General features: G+C 54.2%; 1 protein-coding gene across 9 annotated transcripts in view; it reads left to right on the top strand.

Annotated features, from left to right (window-relative positions):
* The window catches only part of KCNG2 (potassium voltage-gated channel modifier subfamily G member 2), an 87,437-nt gene extending 63,313 nt beyond the window's left edge, over positions 1-24,124 (top strand). For all 9 annotated transcript variants that reach the window (XM_070512806.1, XM_044744007.2, XM_070512805.1 and 6 more), the window contains one exon: positions 19,876-24,124. In XM_070512806.1, the coding sequence (XP_070368907.1) occupies positions 19,876-20,685 (810 nt within the window). In that variant the 3' untranslated portion in view covers positions 20,686-24,124. The remainder of the gene's footprint in view (positions 1-19,875) is intronic.
* The last annotated feature ends 1,220 nt before the right edge of the window (positions 24,125-25,344 follow it).

Raw genomic sequence — 25,344 nt, 5'->3', positions numbered from 1 at the left:
AATCATAGTGACTTATATAGACAAGATGTAAGCACATTGTAGTCACTACCTTTTCATTATTTGTGTTATTAAATAGGGAAGTAATGTTTAATAAAGACTACATTAAGGATGATGATTTTTATGTATCCTAATTATTAGGAACATTGATTTTTATGAATTTTATTTGAAGGTGATAAGAAAAAATGAACACAGCCATAATTTTCAATCATGGAGTTTATTCTTCTGAAAATAAAGCATAAATAAAATGACCTAGAGTCCATATATCTTAAAAAAAATAAAATTAATGAAAGCCTCCACTTCCCCAATTTAAACAGTAAAGAACTGAAATCTAAGAATAAAATTGCAGTGTATATGACCAAGGGCTAATATCCTTCATATAGAGGAAATTCAAACATTTATAAGAAAATAATGGCATCTCAGTACAAAGGAGGGCTAAGATATGAGCCAGAAATTAAAGAAGATGAGTAATGGCAAAACATAGGAAAAGATGTTTCCTTTATGATCAGAGAGATGCACATTTAAACAAGGAGACAGCATCTTACTTACCCTGTTCGCAAAGACTAGAATAACTGACCACACCCATGCCTGCGAGGGTGTTTAGACATGAGCCCTTCCGTGTATTGTTGAAGGGAGTCTGAAGAGGAGGCCAATGTGGAGACGTCTACCCAGGTATCAAACACGCTTCCACTTGACTTAGGAAATCCACTTCTGGGAATTTACGCCAAGAGATCATTGGAATTGCATGTTTCTGTGAACTGTTGCTTATAAAATGGTGAAAACAAGGGCCAGTCCCATGGCCTAGTGGTTAAGTTTGGAACACTCTACCTCAGCAGCCCGGATTCGGTTCCTGGGTACGGACCTACACCACTCGTGAGCTATGCTGTGGCAACATACGGCATACAAAATAGAAGAAGACTGGCACAGATGTTAGCTCAGGGCCAACCTTCCTCAGCAAAAAACAAAACAAAACAATGGTAAAAACTTGAAGACATAAATGTCTTACTATAAAGAGTCAAATAAGACTAAAATTCTTTGCAGCTTTTAAATATTTATTTATATATGTATTTGTTTACTTTATTTTTTCTCAAAAGCAGTTTTCAGCACTCAGTCAAAAAGACAGGTGCCGGAGAGGCACACCACCGTGAATACCAGTCCGGAGAAGGAAGGAAGGCTGAAGCAGATCCATGGGACTTTGAATGCTGGAATTGCAGACATGGACTGCAGAGTAACTGTATTCAAGAAGAGAAAAAGCCAGCTCGCGGCTCCTCCCTTGGGCGGGGCTGGGAAGCTCCTGGCTGCTGGCTGAGGGTCTGTCCCCTGCCCTGGGCCCTGCCAGGGACCCACAGGGAGGCGAGCTGCATGGGCAAGAACGTGAGGATCAGAACTCTGACAAGTCGGCTCTGAACGTGAGCTCTGAGCCAGCTCCCACGGGAATGCGCGAGCGGTGCTGACAGGAGTCACGCATCTGGTGAAATTACCCGTAGAGGGATGGAAATTAACTTTGAGAAGCCTGTTGACTGGAAATTGCTCGTCAGCGTGGCAGGAAGCGGCTTGTGCTCGGGAGGCTCCCTGCCTCTCTGCCTCCTCCCAGGTGGCGTCCTGCAGATGTTCTGTCCCTCTGGCCGTCTCTCTGAGGCCCGGGTCACAGGCACGTTGGGCGCCTGCTCTCAGGCCCGAGGAGACAGATGAGGAGGCACAGGCAGGCCTCAGGGCATCCGAGGCTGCGGGCTCCTTGCGCGGACAGCCCCTGCTTCCTTAGTGCTCGGCTGTCACGGTCCTGAAATTCTTAATCCTGTGAACGAGGACACAGCAGTGACTCCAGGTCCTGTGAGGAGGCCCTGCCTGGGGCTCCACGAGGACCAGAGCCCAGGGAGGCAGAGCAGGTCCTTGCGGGTGGCAGCGTGAGCTCTACCAGCTGCACTCGGGGGCCATTCCTGAACAGGCACTAAAGCGGAGCAGAAATGTGGAATGGTCGTGGCTCGAGTTGGAGGTGGGCTTGTGGTTGCTGGAGGAGTCGGTGGGTGGGAGCCTGTTGCCCCACACATGGGGAGGGGGACAGACAGTGTCTGGACTGAGCCCAGGGAAGGGGCTGACGGTGAAGACACAGAAAGCTCTGAATGCGTTCAGGCTGCAGACAGTGTTCACCTTGAGACAGGAGACATTGACACTGGGTGGTGTCGGTGCATATTCCGTCTGTTTCGTGAGTGCAGGAGCCCGTGGGGCCTGGCGTGGGGCTTCCTGGGTAGCGGGCTGAGGGACATGAGAAGGGACCGGAAAATATTCATTTTTTATTTAAAGATGACCTTTAAAATGCTTTCCTGCACTTTTGTAGATAGCTGCATCACGCAGAGATGAAAATTACTGAGTGTGGAATTTCTCTGCTCTAGTGCAGAACCCGAGAGCAAACAGGATGTGAGGGGCTGGCAGGGACTCACTGAGCCCCCCGGGGCTGGCGGTGTTGGCGGTGGCAGAGCTGGTGTGACGTGTACGTGTAAGTGCAGTGCGTGGACCTGCCAAGGCAGAGTTCGTCAAGGAGAATTCATAAAGAACCTTATGTCGTACTGAGACTCTTCGACAGTGTTCTGACACGCACACATTGGAGCACCCCAAGTGAGCACAGTGGGGCCAGCCAGTGAGGCTGCTGTTGTCCACAGGCCCTGCCTGCCTGGGTTTTGCAGGACTGGATCTTTGCTCGTGAACTTGCCCAAGGATGTCCGTTCAGTGTTGGCCGCGCCGTGGTCCCGCAGGAAACCTTGGCTCATCCTGTGGATGCACAGCCTGCTGGCTTGTGAGGTGCTGGGGTGTTCAGAGCCCCCAGGGGCAGTGCTCCCCGGACCTCCGGCTGCTGCAGGCTCTGATGCAGTTGCCGGGGAGGTGCTCCTTGCTTGGAAAAAGTCACTTCCTGCTGAACCCAATCAGAAAGCAGCTCCCCTCAGCCCCCAGCACAGAAGCCGAGGTGCCAAGGCCCTTCCTGGTCTGCACCACTGGGCTTCCTGCCCAGGGTTGTGGGGCCGGAAAGCAGGTGGCCTTGCTGTGCAGAGAGGCACAGAGCTCCGCAGTTTATGGTCTTGCCCTGCCTTTCTGTGACTCAAGTAGAATTCAGATTCATGATCTGGAACATTCTCTCCTGAGATGGACACCCTCCTTATTTATTCATGAGAGGGGTTGCCATCTGTAACTGTCTTGTTCCTCTGTGTCTGTACACGGCTCGTGTCAGTCACTCCTGCGAGGACGTCAGGGCCTGAGGGCAGGGACCCCAGAGGCCCCAGCACAGTTCCTGGCCCAATGCATGTGCTCAGCAAAGCTAGTTGAGTGAATGAATGAATCTCAGTGGTGCACACGTGTTCACAGCTGTGGGGACCACGCAGCCTCACTCACTTCTCAGCACACCAACATGTAAGATGCTGGCGGTAGTTGGTGCCTACTCGTTCTTGAAGACAGCTCACCGCATCCAGACAGGACATCGCTCACAGGAGAACCAGCAGACGCTGCATTGGGGCCTTTGGAAGACCAGGCGAGTTCCAACCAGGGGAGGGCAGAGCAGGGGCACCTTGTAATGAAGTTGTCTCCACTTCGTTATATAGGACAGCCCGAAACCAGTCCTCGGAGTGTTGACAGGAAAGGGAATTGACAGCCCTGCTTCAGGGCAGATAATCTGAAACGAGTGCATTCATCATTTCCATGCAAATGACTGTTGGCTATTTTTAAACAATTTGTTCTGTTAAGTGGATTTAATGTTCCTTCTCCTCCTCCACTGGCACTACAAGAGCCTTTTTCCATAGATACTTGGAAAAAATAAACCTCAGTTCAGTTCAAAGTCAAATTATTATAAATTCATAGTTAATGAATGAGTTAATAAGGGTTTTCTTTCAGGTACTTATGGGAAGCTAAAGATAAACACTGCACACTGTGGTTAGTGAATGAGTAAATAAGTTATCGAGGCTAAGTCCTTTTTATAGGATTATCCTTCATGCATCCAGTCTGTGAACAGAGTGGAACTGCTGAATTTCCTGCCCGCTGAGGACAGCAGCTTCCCTGGATGGTTTTGCCGGCTACACAAGGTCCATGATGGGTCGATGGAGGGATGGGCGTCAGTGTCCAGAGAATCACAGGCAGCAGAGGGACGTGAGCATTTTGGGAACTTAATCACATAGCAGACAAGTGTGAGGAGCCTGCCAGCCTTGGGGCCTCTGATGAAGACGCTTGCTGTGCTCAGACCCCCCACCCGGGGGACGGGGCTCTGCTGGGAGCCCAGTGGGCGCCCTGGCTGTGCAGCGTGCAGAGGCAAATCCACCCACGGCCTTTACTTCATCTCCTCATGCGTATACTTCACTTTAATCTACCGAGAGTAATGGTGCACGGTGTATCAGAACCAGCAGCACTCCCTGGAAGGGCTAATGCCACTGAATGTGTGATGCTCTGAGACGGGAACAGAGCCGGGGATGGAAGCCCACCCTGGGTCAGGCCTTTCCCGACATCGCGCTGGTGACCACCTACAGCCTCTGTCACCGAAGACCATGGCCTGGTGCTCCTGTTTATTTCCCTAGAAAATAAGAACAGGGCCAGCACTGAGTGAACACCGTGCTGTGGAGGCTATGCTCCTGAGAATGGTTTCCAAGACCTCTTGGTTTCCAGAAGTTGGCATGGACCAGCTGTCACCGTCCCTGGTCTCAGAGCCAGCCTGCCTGCACCTGTGCTCCTCTCTGCCTGGGGTGGACGGTGCCTCGCTGTGCCTGGGCGGCGTCCCGAGCACCCTCCGAGTCTCCTGTCTCCCACCCAGCCCACCTGCTGTGCTGCAGCCTGGATCCCTGAATGTGGGCCGCTTTGCAGACTTCGGGCAGCACACAGCTGTTGGGGGACAAAGGCTGAGGACGGGGAGTGGGGCACGTGGGAGATGAGCCCGCTCCTGCTGCCCCAACTATACAGCTTCCGGCCACCCCCCTGCCCCAGGAAGCCTGAGGCCTGTGAACAGGATTTGGGGGTGCAAATACCACAGAGGGCTGTGGGGTGCCGGGGCTGCAACAGGTATTGTGGGGGAACCTGCTGCATACCTCCCCCATCCAGGACGCCTCCACCCCTGACCCCTGCCCGCAGGAGCCTGGGGCCCGTCTCTGGAGGACCTGAGCTCCTCGGGGAGAAGCTGCCTGCCGGCATCAGGGTCCTGACAAAGGCCCAGCCCCATCTGGTCATCCGCTTGAGGCCTGGCCCCCCTCATAGGAAAGGAGACAAGTAGGGAAACTTGAAACAAGTTGAGACTTGAGACAAGTAGGGATAACATGAAAGGAAGGGTGAGATGGGGCTTGGAGGAGAGAAGCCCTGAACAGGAAACAGAGATGCTCAAGAATTGTCATTGGTGCCCCCAGAGGGCAGGAGGGGGTGTTGTGTCACGAAACGAACAAGACGCTGTGGAAGCAAGTCAAGGATGGAGGGGTGCAGTTGGGAACTGGGAGCGGGACTGCCTGGATCAACAGGACCTGGTGCATGTCTGGAGGATTAGATACCAAGAGAACGGGGGGAGGTGGGGTGGGAACATGGAGGCAGGAAGGACGTCCCTCACGGAGCAGATTCCAGCAGGGACGGCTGAGGGGAGCCTGCTGGGCCTCGGGTCTCAGGATCCTGGCACGCAGGTCTCGCACTGACGGGCACCCTGCACAGTGGATGAAGATGTGCCCACACTGGGCTCCTCACCATGAAACTCGAGGGAAAGAGGATTCCTGGAAGCTTTGGGGAGCAAGGGAAATACAAGGTCATGTAGGAAGGGTGAACGGTCACGGCAGCCTTGGTCTTCAGGATGGCGGGCCCTGGGGTGGCCGGGCTGGTGGCATTCTAGTTCTGATCTTTGTGCTGGTCCTGTGGGTCCATTCAGTTTGGAAATGCCCTGACTTATGATTTATGCACCTTCTTGTGAATTGAAACTTCAGCAGCAAAGCTTGGATATAATGGGGCAACCCCTTCAAATCCTGAGTGGGAATGAATTTCTACCATCACTGTGTCAGGCCATCATGCAGGCAAGCTTGGAGGCAGAACAAAGACCTCCTAGCCATGCACAGGCTTCCCTCCCAGGCACCTTTCCGCAGGAAGCTACTGGAGGATGTGCTTCAGCAGAACGATGAGTGAACCAAAGAGGGGGCACACAGACTCCACGGAGCCCAAATCAAGAGGGGCAAAAGGAAACTGCCCCTCCGCCTGCACATGAGGGCAGGGGTCCCCGTGGGGGGGCAGACCAGAGAGGAAACACACTCATCAACTCTGTTGTGCTGGAGCATTTGGAAAAAATGCACCATATTCATAGCAAGCTGCGCAGTTTTAGAATGCAGCCATAAAACTTCAGTAAAAACAAAACATTTTATGAGGAAAAAAAAAAGTGATTTTAGACCACGACCTGACTCAGCAGTGACCAGTATTCACCTTGTCTTAATAATTACTGACTTTCCCCACAACGTGAATAACTATGTTTGGAGGAAAGTAGTAACCGACGTGTGGGGGCGGCGAGGTGAAGTATGTGAGAGCCAGGCCTGAACGACAGTCAGTGGAAACATAAAATTATCATGTCAATAGTCAGACGAGCATGTTATTTAAAAGTATGGAAGTAACTATTAGAAGAAACTACTAAAAATTGACAACTTGCATCCGGGAAATGAGTGGGGGGTAGGAATACTGTTTTTTCCTATAAGCCTTTTATTATTAATGGAGTTTTAAAAAAACTATATATGCATGTGTTACTTTTGCAAAACAAAAATTAAAGACATGTTCAATCACTAAAACGCGCTCAAGAAGAATTGGATAACCTGAATAATCCTGCGCTTATTACAGAAATTTAATTCATAGTTTAAAACCTTCCAAAAACAAAACTCCAGTCTCAGATGGTTTCACTCGTGAATTCTACCAAAAATTTAAGGAAGAAAAAGCATTTCTACACAATCTCTTCCAGAAAATAGAAGAGGAGGGGACACTTCCCAACTCATTTATGACACCAATATGATCCTGGTACCAAACCAAACAAAGGCTTTAGGAGAAAAAAATATACAGACCAGTATCTGTCAAGAAGAGAGATGCAAACTCCTCCATGCGCACTAGTCAATCAAGCACAGCAGCATGTGGGGAGGCCCACGTGTTGGGACCAAGTGGAGCTCTCCAGGAGAGCAAGGCTGGTTCCGCTTTGAAGTCAGTTGGCATCACTGGTAATATTAACACAGCAGAGAAAATAGCCATGTGATCATCTCAATAGGCGTAGAAAAAGCATTTGGCAAATTCAGTATCCATTCATGATTAAAACAAAAAACTGCAACCATCCAGAAACAGAGGGCATTTCCTTAGCCTGATAGAGAACATCTATTTAAAAACCCTACCACGGGTAACACACATAATGATGAAACAGGACAGACTGGATGCCCCCTGAGGGCAGGGAGAAAGCCTGGTCAGCACGGAAAACTGGAAGGCCTAGCCAGTGAAATGAAGCAAGAGCAGGAAATAAGGGTACATGGTTAGAAAGAAAAACTGTGTTCCTGAGAATCCCAAGAGATCCACGAATAAGCTTGAAGAATGAATAAGCGAGTTCACTTCCATGTGATCAGCAGTCCACCCAGGCGTTTACCCGAGAGGATGGAAGCGTCTGTCATACGTAGGTTTGCACGCGAACATGCACACCACTAATCTGAAATAGCCCCAAGAGGACCACTCACATGTACACCAACAGATGGAGGCATGACCAGCGGTACGTCCCTGCCACGAGCTTGTCAGCAGTAAAGAACACACCACTGACTCCTGAGACAGCAGGGGTGAATCCCAGGTTACACACGCAGGAGAAGACTGCATGCAGCATGACGCACTGTGTGGGACGTTCCGGAAAGGCAAAGGGAGCAGGGGTGCCAGCCTTGGGCTGACAGTCTGGCTGTAGACGCTGCCCAGGGAGTTGGGGGTTGTAGGGGGCACATGGCTTTAGCATGGGTCTGAGAAGAGAGCATATCCTCCAACATAATCTGTGGGCATTTCTGATATTCCCTGAGAACCCACTGCCCAAACTAGGATTTCCAGGTCGACTTGTACACAGCCTTTTGAATGCTTTTAAAATACATTTGTCAGAAGTTTCTACCAATTCTGGAGCCACCCTGGGCCTCCAGATCCTTGGCCTGGGCTGGGGCCCAGGTGACCCTGGCCTGGTGGAGAGCGTGTTAAGTTTATGTAGCTGTTTAGGGGAATAAGCCAGCAATTTCTGATAAATATGAAGATGTTCCTGTCTGACAAACCGACAGTTCCGTTCCCAGGAAGCCCTGGGGAAACTCTAGCTCACATCCCTGTAGGGTGTTCCTAACAGTTTGGTGGTGGGGTGGTTTCTTGTGGCTGTGGAGGATGATACCACTGACTTACGTTTAAAGAGAGGCACCGGCTTTGGCATTTGGCTCGGCAATGCCTGGACGTGGGAGCAGTGGGCCCCGCCAGCCACCCCCCATCCTCACAGGTGTGTCTGTAATGAGCTCAAGCTGAACTCGCTGACTGAGCCATTTCGGTGGAGGCAGCCAACCTTTGGTTCTTGGGCCACAGGAATTGGAGGGTGTCCAGTTCCCATCCTAGAAGGAAACCAAATTACAAGAAAGGAGCTGAGGCCACAGCCCAAGTCTCAGGCGCCTGCTGGGGCTGCTTACACAGACTTTGCAGGTTGGTTCCTGGATCCCAGGGCTGCCACTCGGGTGGGGCACACAGTGTCTGATGGACTTCGACCAAGAAGGGGTGTTTGCCCGTGGGACAAACATTCATAACGCCACCGGGGACCAGTGCTCCTGGGGCCGGGCGTGGGCCTTGCGGGAGCGTCAGGACAGTCCTGGGGGCAGGAGAGTGAGGGCGTGGGGAGCTGCGGTCTGCAGAGAGGGCTCTGCCTCCAGCGCGGGCGGGGGAGTGAGGGCTTCTCTTCAGACCTGCAGGCAGAAGCCTGGAGCCGGCCTGTGTGCCATCCCAGGCCCCCGCCCGCCCCCTCCCCAGGAGCCCCCACAGCTGCAGCTTCGGGTCTCCTGTCCCAGACCTGACGAGGTCGTCCCCGGGGGCTCTTTCCTCCCCTCCTGGGACCTCTCCCCCTTCAGTGGACCCCCTTCTGTTCCTAGAGTCTCGACTCACCTCTGCTCACAGACACCAGGCCTCACCAGCTCAAGGAAGCCTTTGCTGGAAGCTTCCGTGCTGTCCTGAGGGGAAAGGAGCCCCAAGCTGCCCCACACCCGCCTCTCCGGATGTTCTCCCGAGCTTCCTGGCAGTGGGTCCAGCGGGTCTCCCAGCCCGCGCCAACGCACGTTTCTCTGGGCCCTGTGGCCTGGGCTCCTCCTGTCTGCTCTGCCCCTCAACTCCCCACCCACGGTCTCGGGGCCACCCTTCTCCAGGCCATCCCGGCTCTTTCCGCAGCCTTGATCCTTCTGCGCAGCAGCACAAATCTGCATCCACCCCAGGCGTTTCTGTGGGACTTCCACTCTGCAGGGTCCTGCCCGTCCCAGTGAACCCCCTCGCCTGTCTGGGTGGAGACGGTCATGTATCCTGCCCCCTGGCCCCCCCAGTCTAGTCGGTCCCCACTTCCTAATGTGTCCATTTCCAAAACCCCACTCCTCCCATCCCTCGGTCTCCAGCACTGCTGCAAGGCTCGGCCCTCGCCTCCCGTGGGCCTCCCTGCCTCTTCTTGACCCCCCTCAGCCTCCCCATCGGCCTCCAGGGCTCCAGTGTCCCCTGGACAAGCTGACCTCTCTGCCCCCTTCCCCAGAGACCAGCTCCTGAACACCCGGTGCCAAGATCCCCCTGCCTTTTCTCCCCACCTCTCAGGACCCGACTCACCTCTGGGCAGCCCTCCTTCCAGAGGCCTCCTTCCCTATGCACCCCAGCCTGGCGCTTGCACCCCCAGTGAGAACCCAGTGCCTCAGCTCCGAGGGAGCAGAGGGCCTGTCCCTGCCCCTCGGCATCTGCTGGCCCAGCTGCACCAGGTCCAGCTGTGGGGCTGCAGAGACCTCGCAGGGGAGCCCCTCACGTTGATACTTCCCTCCTCGGCCCCCGGCACCCACACAGACAGCTAGAGGTGGGGTGGCCAGGACGGGCGGGTCAGGGCTCAGGGCCCAGCATGGTGGACCGGGCATAAGGGGGACTCTGGCTCCCGGGCTGCCCTTTATTATGACCTCCTATTTCCTGTGCAGAGCAGGAAGTGCTGTGATATCTGAGCAGGAGTGCGGGCAGGTTCTAGAGCTGGGACACGGGTGCTGCCTGCCTGGCTCCGGGCTGTTGTGTACATTTGTGTGGCTTCCTGGTACGTTCAGAGCTGTTGTTCTGGGATGGGAGGGCGATGGGTCCCACACATTCCTGCACACGTGAGCACACTCACTTCCCTTCCCATAGGAACTCCACGGGGACACGAAGGGCAGGCTGGGACAGCCCCGCCCACTGGAAGGAGGGAAGTGGGGCTTTGCCACTGCTAGCCAGCGAGGCCAGACCCATCGCAGAGTTTGGGGTCCATGTTCTCTCCCTCCAGAAGTGTCTGTCCTGGGATCTCCATGTCCTCTCCATGCCACCTGGGACCCAGGACCCAGGACCAGAGCTCTCCTTGGCCCCAACAGCAGACAGGCAGAAGCCGTCAGCAGGACCCCCTATCCAGCCCCAGTGGTCAGTCCTGGGTGGGGGCACAGAGTGATCCCCAGGAGCCTCCTCCTGGAGCTAAGCAGCTCGGGCAGAGGAGCCACCACCTGGACCCCAGGCCCAGCACCATGGCCACCAGGCACACCCGTGTCACTCACCCAGGCCAGCCACACACAGACAACCCACGGCAAATGCATCAGGGCCACCTGCTGCTCGTGGCCTGATTTAAAAATGTGAATGTCAGGGAAATGCCAGAGAAAGCCAGAGGAGACCAAAGAGGGCAGGGGCTTCAAAACTGGGTGAGCCAGGCTGAACATAGATTTATTTCTGACCAATTTTGGCCAAATAGGCCAGATGTGTCAAATTATGATAAATGGAGGTCTGTTTTCTGGGTTGAAAGTTCCAGAAATAGCTTCCTCCCATTAACCTGCAGGCTGGTCCTTAAGGAGATGGCAGGGGGGGGGGTCCATCTCTTTCCAAATCTGCGGGCTCCAGGCGGGCACATTGGGGTCACTCCTCATGCGTGGGGCAAGGCCCTCCCCTAGAGGTCTCCTCTCCCCGTCTGCCCACCCAAATGGTGCTGGAAGCTGCGCTGGGTTGGGGCTGCCTGCAATGCTGAGATGATGGGGACCCAGGGCCTGCGGTCAGCCCCGAATGGGACGTTGTGTGGATTTTGGGGCTGTGAGTCCCAGGGCCACTGAACACCCTTGGGCTGAGGTCGTCAGACTCTTCTGGGGGGCAGGGCCCAGGCCCAGACCCTCCCCCAAGGCCCCTCCACCTCAGGTCTGGGCCACCATCAGCGGCAAGCTGCGGATGGTGCCAGGCTCTGCACACTGGGATTCCTGGGACACGCATCCTAAGAGAGGGAACCTTCCGGAAGGGAGAGAGGCAGCACCCATGCTGTGCCCCTGCCCCTAACCGCTGCTCCCGCCGGCTGTGGGCTGTCCTCCCGCTGGCCTCACTCCCAGGTGTCCTACCGCTAGGGTCTGTGACTGTCGCCAGATGCCACAGGGGGAGCAGAGCCCAGCAGCCACGACCCTCCCCGGGTTCCCTCAGCACTGTTGAGAAGGAGGAAGAGCCGCTGCGCCCTCCTGCCCCGGCCCTTCTGGAAGCTACACTTGCCGTCGCACCCCGGCCTGTGCCCGGGACTGGCTCTGGCTGGGGGGAGCCGGCAGGTGGGAGTGGTCGAGAGGCCAGTGTGGGCGCAGTGCACATCAGGGGGCACAGGCGGGCTGGGGGCCCCTCCCTGCACAGCAGATCCTAATCCCGAGGATGACAGCAAGCCGCCTCTGCCCTCCCCCCATGACAGAGAGGGACACGGGCTGGGAGACACCATAGAACCGCACACGGAGCTGAGAGCGACATTCTCGGACCCAGGCCATGCCACAGACCTGTCCCAAAGAGTCTGGGCCCCTCCAGTCAGGCTGCAGCCCTGCTGCTCCTTCAGTGAGGGGCACAGACAGGTGTGGACGCTCCTAGAAGGGACACAGTCAGCGCCTGGAGCGAGCTGTCACTCCCGAGCCAGGATGGGCCGGGCGACCCCTGGAAAGGCCCTGGCCTGGCCGACACAGTGCTGACCTGGCAGGGAGGCGTGGGGCCCGCAAGGCCTCTGGGGAGGACAGGCCATTGAAGACCCTTGACCTGTGACCCACGTGCCCCAGGAGAGGGTCTAGAAACCGGAAGTTCCTCCCACAGCCTCGGAGGCCCCTTCATCTGGGCTGGAGGCCCCATCAACTTTTCTGAGAAGAGACCCACCTGCCCAGGGCCCACCCTTGTGCCCAGGGACCACGGAGGAAGTGAGCAGGTGGCCAGTATTTCAAGCACACAAGGATGATGATTAATGTAGAGGCCCAGGGACTGGGCTCCGGCAGCCACTAATGGGACGGCCGGGCTCCGCCCGATACACACAGAGAGTGGCTGGCTTGGAAAGTGCGGGTTGGAGAGAGGCTTGCGGGACCCAAGTGTGCCCGGTTTCCTTGCAGACCAGGTGATGCATCAGTGTCTGGCCCTGAACATACAAGACAGGACTCAGGAGCAGCCTGTGGGCGCACTCACCTCGGTGCCCTCAGTACCAATGCTGCAGATGTTTGCCGGGTTTTGCAATCGATGGCTGAACCATGACCTGTTCTCCATCTGGAGTATCCGATGGGTTCTCAAGTGCTGTCTGCTGGTGGTGGAAGGTCTCTTCTGCCGGCCCCAAGCTTTATCACCTGGTGAGAGGGCTCAGGGAGCCGGACTGGCATGAGGCTGTGTCCTTGATGCTCAGATGGGCCTGAGCCAGTTGGGCACAAGGCACCCGGGAGGCTGAGCCCAGACTTGAGCAGTGAGCATGACAGGCGTCAGCTGTCTGGTGTGTTCTGATGTTTCTCCAGTTCCTTGACATGAGAGAGGTCGCCCGGGGAGGGACTTAGGCTGGGTGGGGGCTCAGGGTTAAAGGTGAGACCTGGCCAGACCAGGGCCCTCCAGCAGCTGGGAGCTGGGAGAGGTCTGCATGTTCTCTGTCTTCTTTCCTCTCAAGGCCCCCGCCCCAAGCGCCTGCTGGGGTACCCGGGGCCTTGGCAGGCCTGCTGTCCCCGCCCATGGTCCACAAACAGCCACACACTCTGGGATTCACCTAGAGGTCAGTCTCTTTAAAAATAGCTTTACTGATATATAATTCATACGCCATACGACTCACCCTGTAGAGTACAGGATTCAGTAGCCTTCAGTGTGTTCACAGGGCTGTGCAGCCATCACCGCAATGTAAGTTTAGAACGTTCCGTCACCCAAGGAGACCCCTGCCCCTTAGCAGCCGCTCCCCTCCAGCCCTGAGCAACCACTTCTACTTTGTCTCCATGCATGTCCTTACTCTGGGCCTCACAGAGGACAGACCCACACAGCCTGTGTCTCTCATGACCAGCTTCTTTCACTTCGAATTGTCTTCAGGGTCCACCGGTGGTGTGGCAGGTGTCAGCGCCTCACTCCTTTCTACGGCCCAATAACATCCCATTGTGTGGATCTGCCACATTTTGTTTATCCGTTCGTCAGTGGTGGACGCTTGGTTTGTTTCCACCTTTCGGCTCTTATGCATAATGCTGCCGTGAACATTCTTGTACAAGTTTCTGTGTGGACACATGTGCTCACTTCTCCCAGGCACACACCTGGGAGTAGAGCTGCTGGGTCGGTGGTAACTCCATGTTTAGTCACTTGAGAACCTGCCAGACTGTTTTCCAAAATGACTGGATTGGTTCACGTTCCCATCAGCAGTGTTTTTTCATGAGGGCTCCGTTTTTTCTGCATCCTCACCAACACTTGTTGTCATCTGAGTTTTCTTTCTAGCCATCCTCGTGGGTGTGAGGTGGGATCTCGTGGTTGTTTTTATTTGCATTTCCCTGATGGTTAATGATGTTCAGCATCTTTCCATATACTTGTTCTTTCATATACTTCTTTAGAGAAATGTCTCTTCAGATCCCTTGCCCATTTTAATATGTGGTTGTTTGTCTTTTTATTATTGAGGTGTAAGAATCCTTTATATTTCATAGATACAAGTCCCTTACCAGAGATAAGATCTGAAAATGTTTTCTCCCATTCTGTGGGTTGTCTTACTTTCCAGATGGTGTCTGTCAGTCTGCTCTGGCCTCCATAACAAGTACCACTGACCGTGTGGCTTAAACAAGAGAAACTCATGTTCTCACAGTTCCCGAGGCTGGACGTTCGAGATGAAGGTGTCGGCAGGGTTGGTCTCCTCTAAGGCCTGTCTCCTTGCTGTGTAGACAGCGTCTTCTCCTGTGTGTTCACACGGTTCATCCCTCTCTGTGAGTCTGTGTCCTAATCCCCTCTTCCTATGAGGACAGTCAGATTGGATCAGGGCACCCACATGAACTCATGTTACCTCAATTACCTCTTTAGAGACCCCATCTCCTAATGTAGTCACATTCTTGGGTGCTGGGAGTTAGAACTTCAACATAGGAATTTTGAAGAGAAACAATTCAGGCCATAACAGTTTTGAGGCACAGAAGTTTTTAATTTTGATATTTAATTCATCTATTTTATCTTGGTTGTGTCGACACAAAATAAGCAGTAACCATTGTATAGAGAAGAGAAATAGGTGAGTTTCACTTGAGCCACGGTAAGGATTATAACCTGGAAGGCCCTAGAAAGCATTCTGGAGAAGCTTGGTTTTCAGTACAGTCTTCTATCTTTTTAGAACAAAGAACGTACTTGTCATTTCTCCCTTTTGAGCAATAATCTTCCGATAGAAAGCACTGCTGATCAAAATATTGTCCCTCGGTGCCAGGGTGGCTCCTGCCTGCCCTGGGCCCATCATGTCCCTCAGTGATGGGCTTTTATGTCATTGATTTGCCCAGTTATCCACGTTGGGGGGAAATAGTCAGATATAGTGGACAAGTGTAGAGGTATATATCAACAGAGGAAGCATCTCATAGGTTATGTAATTTGTCAATTATTTTTAGACTATTGCACAAACATACATGTGCTTTTACATGACGTCCTATAGTTACATTGTTCATGACTATTGTAGAATAGATAATTGAATACTTGAAATGATTAGTTTAAAATAAGTTCTTAGGTATAGTCTTTATCAGAAAAGGAAATTCATCCAGGGTTGTAAGATCGATCGACCATCTCAAGTCACCAAGCAATCGTTACTCTAGCTTACGTGCCAGTCTTACAAAACTGAGTAAACAGTAGTTTGAATGTTATAACTAATACAAGAATTCCAAGGAGTAATAGAAATAGGAATTGCCATCTGGGTTGCAAAAGGGAGCCAATTCCGGAAGGGAGCCAACTAAATCACAACTAGGTGTGGGATCGCTTAGGGCTTTCACCTGGTTTTTCACGCACTTTAGCAGCGAGGACACATTGGAAGATTCACTGGGGATAAAAACACAGCATTTAGTCCTAATGATTACACGCATATCACCTTGGGATGCAGTTAAAATTTCTAAAGCCATTTTATTTTAAAGGGCAGCCTCTCTCATTAAAGACAGTTCACTATTTGATAATGCTATTCCTACTTGACTATCATTAAGGACTTGTTGAGTAAATTTAGTCAGGGCTTCTATATGTGATATATGACATCTTCTAGCTCCAAAGAAGGAGCAAATATAGCCGCTGGGTGACCATACCAGTGGAACACTGAGTGAGCCCATCTGGCCTTAAGGAGAGGAAGCTGGCAACAGATGTTAGCTCAGGGCAAACCCTTCCCTGCGTCCAGGGGACCCAGGGTGCAGCGTCCCAGCCACCTAGGTGGCAGCCAAGGCCAGAGGTTTGTCCCATACAACCACTGAGTTCCATCAGGAGCCATCCAATAAATGCCTACCTTCAAGACCAGTGTGGTCCTAACCAACCACTTTCTTTAAGTATAATAGCATTCGAAAACCTTAAATGGAACAATTATAAAATGGATATATGGTTTCAGCATTACAGGGGTTTAAATGAGGAGATATAAGGTTGGGAATACAGGCCTGGTCTGGAGGCTAGGAACAGCTGTCTACAACAGATGCCGCCGTCTTCTCATCCTGGTTTGGAGGTGTTTGTCTTGGTCAGTCAAAGTCAGGTGTCAGAAACAGGAGTTGAAATCTACCCAGGCAGAGGAGGCTTTTTAATGAGAAATGTGAATCCATGAGTCGATGCCCTTTAATTTTGCAGTGTACAGAATGGTTAAAATTATCTGTTATGGTTCTTTCCAACGGGGCTGCAGAGAGTATTTTATTTGATGCTTCTTCCAATAAATAAATTCTCCAGGTTATAGTCCATGATCCTTAAGGTCTTCATCTCCTGGGAGCTCTCTGTGAAAGGAATCAGCTAGCAATCTTTCATTTCTTTTAAGCACCTCCATGAGACCCTGGCAACAATGTAATATATCTCCCTTAAGCAAAGTTGGTTCATACATTTCCTCATCTAATTGCATAGACTGTCCTGTTATTATTTCAAAAGGAGACAGCCGATGTTTACAGTGTAGCTCTAAGATGGACAAGTACTAGCGGAAGAGCTTTGGGCCACCAGAGACTGAATGCTTCTGAAAGATTTGCCAAGTGAGTTCTGATTACATGGTTAGTTAAAATGCTGCATTATTGGCCAAATGCCACAAATAGATTTAATAATTTGTGTGGTGGGATGAGCTCCCCAGTCACTGAAAAACTCAGTAGGAATTCCCCAGACAGGAATTACCCTTTCCAATAAGTTGCCTACTGCTAAAGCCTTCGCTCTTCTGCAAGGAAAGGCCTCAACCCAATGTGAGAACACATAGATCATTACTAAGATACTTAGATCCTTGAGATGGTGGTATTTGAACAAAGTTCAAATGGGCCCGCATGGTACCATGTGCCTGTTCAAACTGGTTCCAGGTGGTCTCTGGTGGGTTTCTCTGAAATCCTGCTGCAGTACACCAAGAAATATCGATGTAAAATAACCAATAACCATTCTATAGATAAGAGAAGTACAGTGAGTTTACCTGAGCGAGATTGAGGATGATAACCCGGAAGGCCTTAGAAAGCATTCTGGAGAAGCATGGTTTTCAGTAGTCTTATATCTTCGTAGAACAAAGAACATACATTAAACACAGCCTGGATACATTTTCATCAAAGTTTCAAAGAGGTATTTAGTTGCAGATTAGCAGGTCAACATGACCCTGACTTTGGGAAAGGGACTAATCCTGGCATTACCAACAGAGTGTTAGCAATTGGGCTAGGAGGGGAAGTATCCATTCTCACCTTAAGAGAGTGCATTCTTTATTTCAATGGTTACAGCAGATGTACAATGTACGTTTGATAGGCCAGAAGTCAGGCTTTTTAGTTCAAGTTTTGAACTTGAATCGATTTTGAACCCGAATAGTTACCACACATACCTCAGTATGTGAAAATCTCTTGTCAGTCGCTTGTGCTTTGGGTGTCATATCTAAGAATCCTTTGCCAAATCCGAGGTTATGACAGTTCTAGATCACGTGCTTTCAGCCTGAAGAGCTTCCTTTCAGATTTTCTGTAAGGCTGGTGTACTAGAAACGAATTCTCTCAGTTCTATCTATCTGGAAAAGTCTTCATTTCCCCCTTTATTTTTGAATGATAGCTTTGCTAGATATAGGATTCTTGGTAAACGGTTTTTTTCTGAGCACTTTGAATATGTTATCCCCTGTCTTCTGGCCTGCACTGTTTCTGCTTAGAAGTCAGTTTGTTATCTTATTGGAGTTGCCTCACAAGTGACGTGTTATTTTCTCTGCTGCTTTCCAGATGTTCTCCTTGCCTTTGACTTCCCGCATTTTTACTGTGATGTGTCTGTGGGTCTCTTTACGTTTACCCCTCCTGGAGTTCATTGATTTGTAGGTTATCATTTTTCAATAGATTTGAAAGTTTCCAGCTGTTACTTCCTGGAACATTTTTCTCCTTTCTCTCCCCTCTCCTCTGTACTTGCATTTCCCCATGTTGGTGGACTAGCAGTACCCTACATTTTTCTGAGACTCATCATTTTTCTCCCTCTCTCTTCTTTGGCCTGCATAATCTCTATTAATGTATCTTCAAGTTCACTGATTCTTTCTTCTGCCAGTTCAAAACTACCATGGAGCTCCTCTAGTGAGTTTTTCATTTGTTATTATAATTTTCAACTCCCAAATTTGCATTTGGTTCTTTTTAAAATTTTCTCTTTATTGATATTCTCACTTGATGCAATGGATTGTTATCAAGCCTTCCATTACCTCTTTAATCAAGCTTTCCACTAGTTCTGTGAACACATTTATAATGGCTATTTCGAAGTCTTTTTCTGTTAAATCTGACACTTGGTCATTCTCACAGGCAGTTTCTGTTGCCTTATTTTTTTCTGATGATGGGTCGTGCTTTTCTGTTTCTTTGCCTGAGCCATTGTAGCAACCCTGATGCTGCCCCCCACTCAGGGCTTTTTACTGCTATTCACTTGTTTAGAAATTGGCCGGATTATTTTAGTGAAGTCTATTCTTGCTCCCCTCCCACCACACACACACTCACACATACACAGCGTTCAGCCCTTGCCATTGCTCCCCAGGGAGGCCCAGCTTGGGGACACCCGCGGTCACCCTGGGATGACAGTGCTTGGGGCAGGGTTCTCTTTCTTTCCCTGACCACACCCAGCTGTGAAATCCTCTAATTGCTGGCTGATTCCTCTGTTGTTTTCAGCAATGTCCCGGGGCACAAATTGCTCTACTAACCGAGCCAGTCAAACTGTGGCTCTTGGGATGGAATAGTTTCTGAGGCCAGTGTCCGGTATTTGTTCTGACCCCAGGAGGGCTCCTCCAGATGTCTTCTACCCCAGTTCTTCCTGCAAACTAGCCAGCCTGCAGCCTAGGCTGTGTCTTCATTAGATCCGTGAATCTCCTCATTTTCCTTCTACAACTGCCACTGCTCTTGAAAGCACTCTTGGGTTTGAACTTCACCACTTTCTGTTGCAAATGAAGTCTGTTTCTTTGGGAAAAAACAGGAGCTGCCTTCCGGCCTGCTTCTCCCCCCACCCCCTCCGTCCCCCAGCCACCAGGTGAAACCTCTGCACCAGGGCTTGGGGATGGGGATGGGCACAGTAGTAAGCCTCTTTCTTGGTGATTCCCCATTCTCAGAGCTGAGTGCTGTGTGGAGGGAGGGGAAGCAGCAGGCCGAGGTCCTTTAGCTTGCCTCTCCTGGCGAAACCACCCTCACAAGCCTGGGCAAGGGCGATGTGGGGTCCCAGTGTTCTCCGTGCGCCACCAGGTGGAGTCTCCATTCCACCCCACCTGTGGAGCTGGGCGAAGGCGCCCCTCTTCTCAGCTGCCCTGAGCTGGGACTCAGCCAGCAGCAGGTAGCTGGGGGCAGGACGAGCAACGCTGGAGTCCCACTCCTCCTGGGAAGAAAGCCCCAGGCGGGGGGCTGGGGGCGGGAGCCATGCGTCCCGGCTGCAGCCTCTGGAGCAGTCTCCTTGCTGCGGGGCCGTGCGGGGGTCTTGGTTCAAACACTAAAGACTCTTGCCCTTCTTACCGAGTTTTCACAGATTTTCTTGAACAGATGTTCCATTTGCTATTTGCTCTTAGGACCAGTTCCAGAGGCTTTAAATGGTTTTGTGTTTTTTTGATGATTTTCATCGGGTTTGCTGGGGAGCAGGCCAGCTGAGCTCCTCATGCTGTCACGCCAGAAGCCAATCTCCCAGTACATCTTTTTTACAGGAACTGGGTTTTGCGATACCCCTTGGCCCCTGCAGTGGCACACTCGCATCGGTTGGGATCAAGAGGCACGGGGAGTGACATCCCCCGCTCCTTGCCCCTAACACGTGTCCCCCTCTCCTCCCCAGGGCGAGTGCTCCCCCAAGTGCCGAAACCTCTTCGTGCTGGAGACGGTGTGCGTGGCCTGGTTCTCCTTCGAGTTCCTACTGCGCTCGCTGCAGGCCGAGAGCAAGTGCGCCTTCCTGCGGACGCCGCTCAACATCATCGACATCCTGGCCATCCTGCCCTTCTACGTGTCGCTGCTCGTGGGCCTGGCGGCTGGCGGCGCGGCGCGGGCGGGCGCGGGCGCGGGCGCGGGCGGCAACAAGCTGCTGGAGCGCGCGGGGCTGGTGCTGCGGCTGCTGCGCGCGCTGCGCGTGCTCTACGTGATGCGCCTGGCGCGCCACTCGCTGGGGCTGCGCTCGCTCGGCCTGACCGTGCGCCGCTGCGCGCGCGAGTTCGGGCTGCTGCTGCTCTTCCTCTGCGTGGCCATGGCGCTCTTCGCGCCGCTCGTGCACCTGGCCGAGCGCGAGCTGGGCGCGCGCCGCGACTTCTCTAGCGTGCCGGCCAGTTACTGGTGGGCCGTCATCTCCATGACCACCGTGGGCTACGGCGACATGGTGCCGCGCAGCCTCCCCGGGCAGGTGGTGGCGCTGAGCAGCATCCTCAGCGGCATCCTGCTCATGGCCTTCCCGGTCACCTCCATCTTCCACACCTTCTCGCGCTCCTACTCCGAGCTCAAGGAGCAGCAGCAGCGCGCCGCCAGCCCCGAGCCGGCCTTGCGCGAAGACAGCACGCGCTCCCCCACCGCCACAGAGGACAGTTCGCAGGGGCCCGACGGCGCCGACCTGGCCGGGGACTCCGCGGACGCGCCGTGGGCGCGGGCAGGACCGGCCTGACCGCGGTGGTGGACAGGGCAGCGGTGGCCGCGGGGCCGGCAGGCTGCCCCTCTGCGGCTTGAGAAATAGAACCAGAGGCCTCGCCTCGTGCCCCGTCCGGAGCGACTTTGCGGGGCGGCAGCTCCCCTTCGCCGCGTATCTAGTCCACGTGCATGTTGCTCCGACCAGCGTCCCCAGAAGGCGGCCCAGGGCTGGGCTGACTCCAGCGGGGACCGAAGGCCATCCCGAGCTTGGAGTGAAGTCCTGCCCGGAAGCATCGCCAGCCCTTCTCCTCTGCCTTCCCTGGACTCCATGGCTAGCAAAAACCAAACTCAACAAGTCCAGGAGGTTCCGAGCCTGTAGCAAATGCCAGAAGGCCACACTAGTCCCCTGGCCTGCTCTTCAGCCAGGGCAGCCCCCGGGAGCTGGGGGCCACAACCGGGGGCAGCCTCGGGGAGTAGTGGGGGGCAAGTCCCTGGGGGAAGAGGCCCCGGGGGAGCAAAGGCAGGCAGACCCTCCCTGCTCTGCCAGACAGCCACAGTGGCCGTGCCCAAGGGGAGGGAGGCCCCTACACATGCAGCTCTGCTGAGGCCCACGTCCTTGCCAAGGAACAGGGACAGAGGTGTCACATCGATGCTCTCAGCCCTCTAGTTCCTTTGGGGGTCCCAGCCATGCCCTCTGACCTTCCTTCCCTGGCACTGGTTCTGTGGGCTCTTCCTGAATGGCCTCCTCACACCTTATCCCCTGAAAACGCCTCTGCGAAGCTCCAGGTGCAGGTCCCCGGCCCTCACAGGTGGGCTGGGCACCACAGCCTCCCCTCCCCTATGGGAACACTTCCCTCCTCCCCGGGCCTGGCCTGGAGGAGGAGGTAGGGGAGGAGAGGGAGAAAGGGGCCCTGGGCGGCAGGTGTGAGGAGAAGCCGGACCTCACCGAGGAGGGAGCCTTTTCTGCTCTGGAGATCAGCAGTGGAACTTTCCAAATCGTGCTGCTTGGTACTTTTCCATTTCAACGAGCTGAACCACGACTCCTGAGACATCGCTGCCACAGCCCCTTTGGTGGGGGGACCTGCATCACCCCAGGAGGCCCACTGACATGGGCACCCACCCCCACCACCCACGCGGCTTTGACAGGGCCCCTGGTGTAGGGCCAGCTCGTGGAGAGGAAGGGGCTGGCTGCAGCGGGGCCGGGGTGGGGCCCTTGCTCTGCAGACATTTCCTAAGATGCTACTGCAACTCAATAAAAAGAGCGCCTCTCCTGCACAGCTTGGGCTGCCTTCCTCTCACCAGTGCCAGCATCCACCCCAGAGCACGGGGCTCTTGCGGCCAGGATGGGGTTTCCTGCGATCATAGAGAAGCCAGTACATGCAGTAGGACACCTCCGCCTGGACAGCACCCTGTGTGCGAAGCCCAGCTGTGTCCCTCAGTGCCCCTTCCCCCAGTTCCAGAATCTGCTACCGTGGCACCCCCAGCCTCCTGCTCGCCCCCCCAACCCCCCCATTGTTCCCCAGGGCAGGGCTGGGTGTTCTCAGAGAGCTGGGCTTGGAACAGAACCCAGGGCTGGAAGGGAGGGATTTCCACAATGAGCCCAAACTCTACAGGGGTGGGGTGGGCTGAACCTCCTGACGCAGGCTCGGTTTCTCCTTCTCGTCTTCCGTGAGTACTGGGCTCCACCTATTGAGTCTGTTGGTCAGTGTCAGGTGGACAAGGGCCCTGGGGAGCAGGGAAACGGAAGTAACTTGATCTTACCAGTGACCAAGAAATGTTTCACAGTCAGAGTGAGCTGAGGGTCCCCAAACCATGTGGAGGCAAAGCCTGTCTCCCAGTGACTGCTCCCTCGGGGGTCCCACATTAGCTCTCGGGGGAAGAAAGGGTCCCCTTGTATCAGATGGGGAAACAGAGCTGTCCACCAGGCCGGATTTGGCACCCTGGACTGACACCTGCTCACCCAGCCTGCCTGCACGGCCAGGATGGCCCAAGCTCCACCTGCAGCTTCTCCCTGGGGCCGGCTCCCTGTGGGTGGGAGGCCGGGCCCTGCCCTGGTTCCTGCCATCCTGGGCCACGGTCCCCTTCTTCCTCCCTCCTGGGCCCACACAGCCCTGGCCAAGGCCAGCGGGGTCTACCTGGGGACCAGAGGAGCCCACCTGAGTACCGGCTCCTGCCAGGCAGTCCTCCAGGGCCCAGCCCTGCTTCCTCCTGTGGCCAGGTCAGTGGACGCTCCCACATGCCAACACGGGGCAGGCCCGGGGTGCAAAGCTGGCAGCCCTCTCACAGGGACAGCGGTGGGTCCTGCTGAGGAGCGAGCAGCGAGCTTGGTACCCTCTGACACAGACGTCTGCTGGTGCCCGCGGGACCCCCACATGTTGATGCCACACTCGAGGTGCTGGCCACCCTCTGCTCCTCGTCCAACATGGCTGGTGATCTCCAGGGTAAGCTGCTTCCCCCTGTGCAGTGGGGCTCGCTGACCTTCCCACGAAGACCTCCAGAAATAACCCAGGCTCCCCAGGGACCAGGTCAGCGGCAGGGACCTGAGGGAGCTGTCCTGTCCCACTCCACACCCCGGGCTGCAGTGGTTCTGCGGGTGCCCAGGGGCCCTCCAAGACCAGGAGAGCCATTGGAACGCCAGAGGCCACCTTGAGCCACAGGAGTGAGGGCGCCCAATGGCCGTGCTGCTGAGAACAGGGGTGTGAGGTGGGAGGGAGGGGCACTCATTTCCCACCAGCAGCAGACCACCCAGCCCCTGGGTTTCCTCTCCCTTCCAAAGTGCCAGGGGCCACCCCACCCACCCGGACCCTCCACAGCCACCCCTTCCTCCAAGGCAGTGGTCCCACAGGCTGGGCTCTGGGTAGGCCTCCCACTGGCCATGGCCTCAGTTTCCCATCTGGATGAGGAGGCCAGGAGCTTGCCAGGTCCCTACCAGCCTGCTACCTCAGGCACGCTGTTGGAACCCACACTGAAGACACCTCCTGCCAGTGACGTAAGGCCGTCTGCTTCAAGTGCTCACAGTGTTCCAGGGGGACGGGAGGAGGCCCAGTGTGCACACGCAACCCTGAAGCCACCCTGCGCGCCGTGCAGAGCGCCGTCCGATGCGCTGACTCAGGAGGGCTGGGCATGGGTCGTGATCACTCTGGTCAGTGAGGTGCCCAAGCCTGTAGGCTGGGTCTGTGCAGGCAGGCCCATCTCTGCATCTGTCTCCTCAGTGGTAAAACCAGAGGGATCCTGAAGAACCTTCTGGCTCCACATCCCAAAGATGAAAAATCCCAGTCCCTGCCAGAGCTCTCCGGTTCCCTGAAACCATCTGCGAGCATTTCAGGGGCGATTTGCATCTATGACACTCTCCCGTTGCTCTTGGGCTGCTTCTGCTCGTGCTGTGCATCCTTCCTTGTACCCTGACCAGCAGGCCGGCCACTCCAACCTGCATGCACCTGCTCCCTCCATCACCACCTGCACCCACCTCCCTCCACCCCCCAATCACCTGCTCCCTCCACCCCTCAATCATCTGCTCCTTCCACCCCCCAATCACCTGCTCCCTCTACCCCCTCACCCACCTGCTCCCTCCACCCCCCAATCACCTGCTCCCTCTACCCCCTCACCCACCTGCTCCCTCCACCCCTCAATCACCTGCTCCCTCCACCCCCCTCACCCATCTGCTCCTCCACCCCCTCACCAACCTGCGCCCTCCATCCCCCACCTGCGCCCACTTGCTCCATCCCCCACCTGTGCCCACCTGCTCTCTCCACTCCCCTCACCCACCTGCTCCCTCTTCCCCCCACCCACCTGCTACCTGCACCCCCCTCACACACCTGCTTCCTCTATCCCCCACCTGTGCCCACCTGCTCCCTCCACCCACCTCACCCACCCGCTCCCTCCACCCCCTCACCAGCCTGCTCTCTTCACCCACCCACTGTGTGTGCTTCTGGGGAATCTGGGGGACCCCTCAGACTGAACATGCTCCATTGTTGATGTTGGAGGCCTGAAAACCCCCATATTTGATGCCTAATTCCTATACCCCTTATTTTAGGGGAAAATGCACCCCGCCTTCCCCCCACACACAGTTTCTTCTTGGCAGCTTGATGCAGCAAAACACTCACAGCTGTGCGTGCTCTAAGCTTTCAGAGCCTCCACTCAATGAGATGAGGCTCGTCCCCACCCAGGAGCCAGAGCAGCATCACCATTTTGCTCCCGTTTCCAAAATGCTCTCCTGTTGAGAGGAAGAGCTATAAAAACAAATAAGAGATTTATGATTTTGGGGAAAAGTGATCTTCATGTATTTTTCCATAAGAAGTACCACTGCTCGTGGGGCTGTTAAGAACTTCTGGCCTCTCCCTGCTGGACGGCTGTGTCCGGCACTCAGGGCGCAGAGCTCACTCGGCCGGGGCAACAGCTGGGCCCGTGAAACAGCTCCTGTGGCCCCGCCTCTGATGGCAATTCCAGGGACTCTTCAGAGGGACACGGGCGCCTTCTCCCTGTCACTTCTCAGCTCCTTCTCAGAACCACAGAAATAGGCTACAGGTAAGTTCACAGGAAGAGAGAGGGGTTACCCAAAAAAGCACCTTCGTATATTTTTTTGTCTTTTTTCTACTATTTGAATTTTTACTGTAGGCATTAATTTTTTAATTAAAATAGTTCATTTTAATTAACACTTTATCAGAAGGGAAAAGTCCACCCCCAAAGCAGGACCTGT

Source organism: Equus asinus, chromosome 7, assembly GCF_041296235.1.
Source record: "Equus asinus isolate D_3611 breed Donkey chromosome 7, EquAss-T2T_v2, whole genome shotgun sequence".
NCBI lineage: Eukaryota > Metazoa > Chordata > Mammalia > Perissodactyla > Equidae > Equus > Equus asinus.
This window is presented reverse-complemented; position numbering and strand designations above follow the sequence as displayed.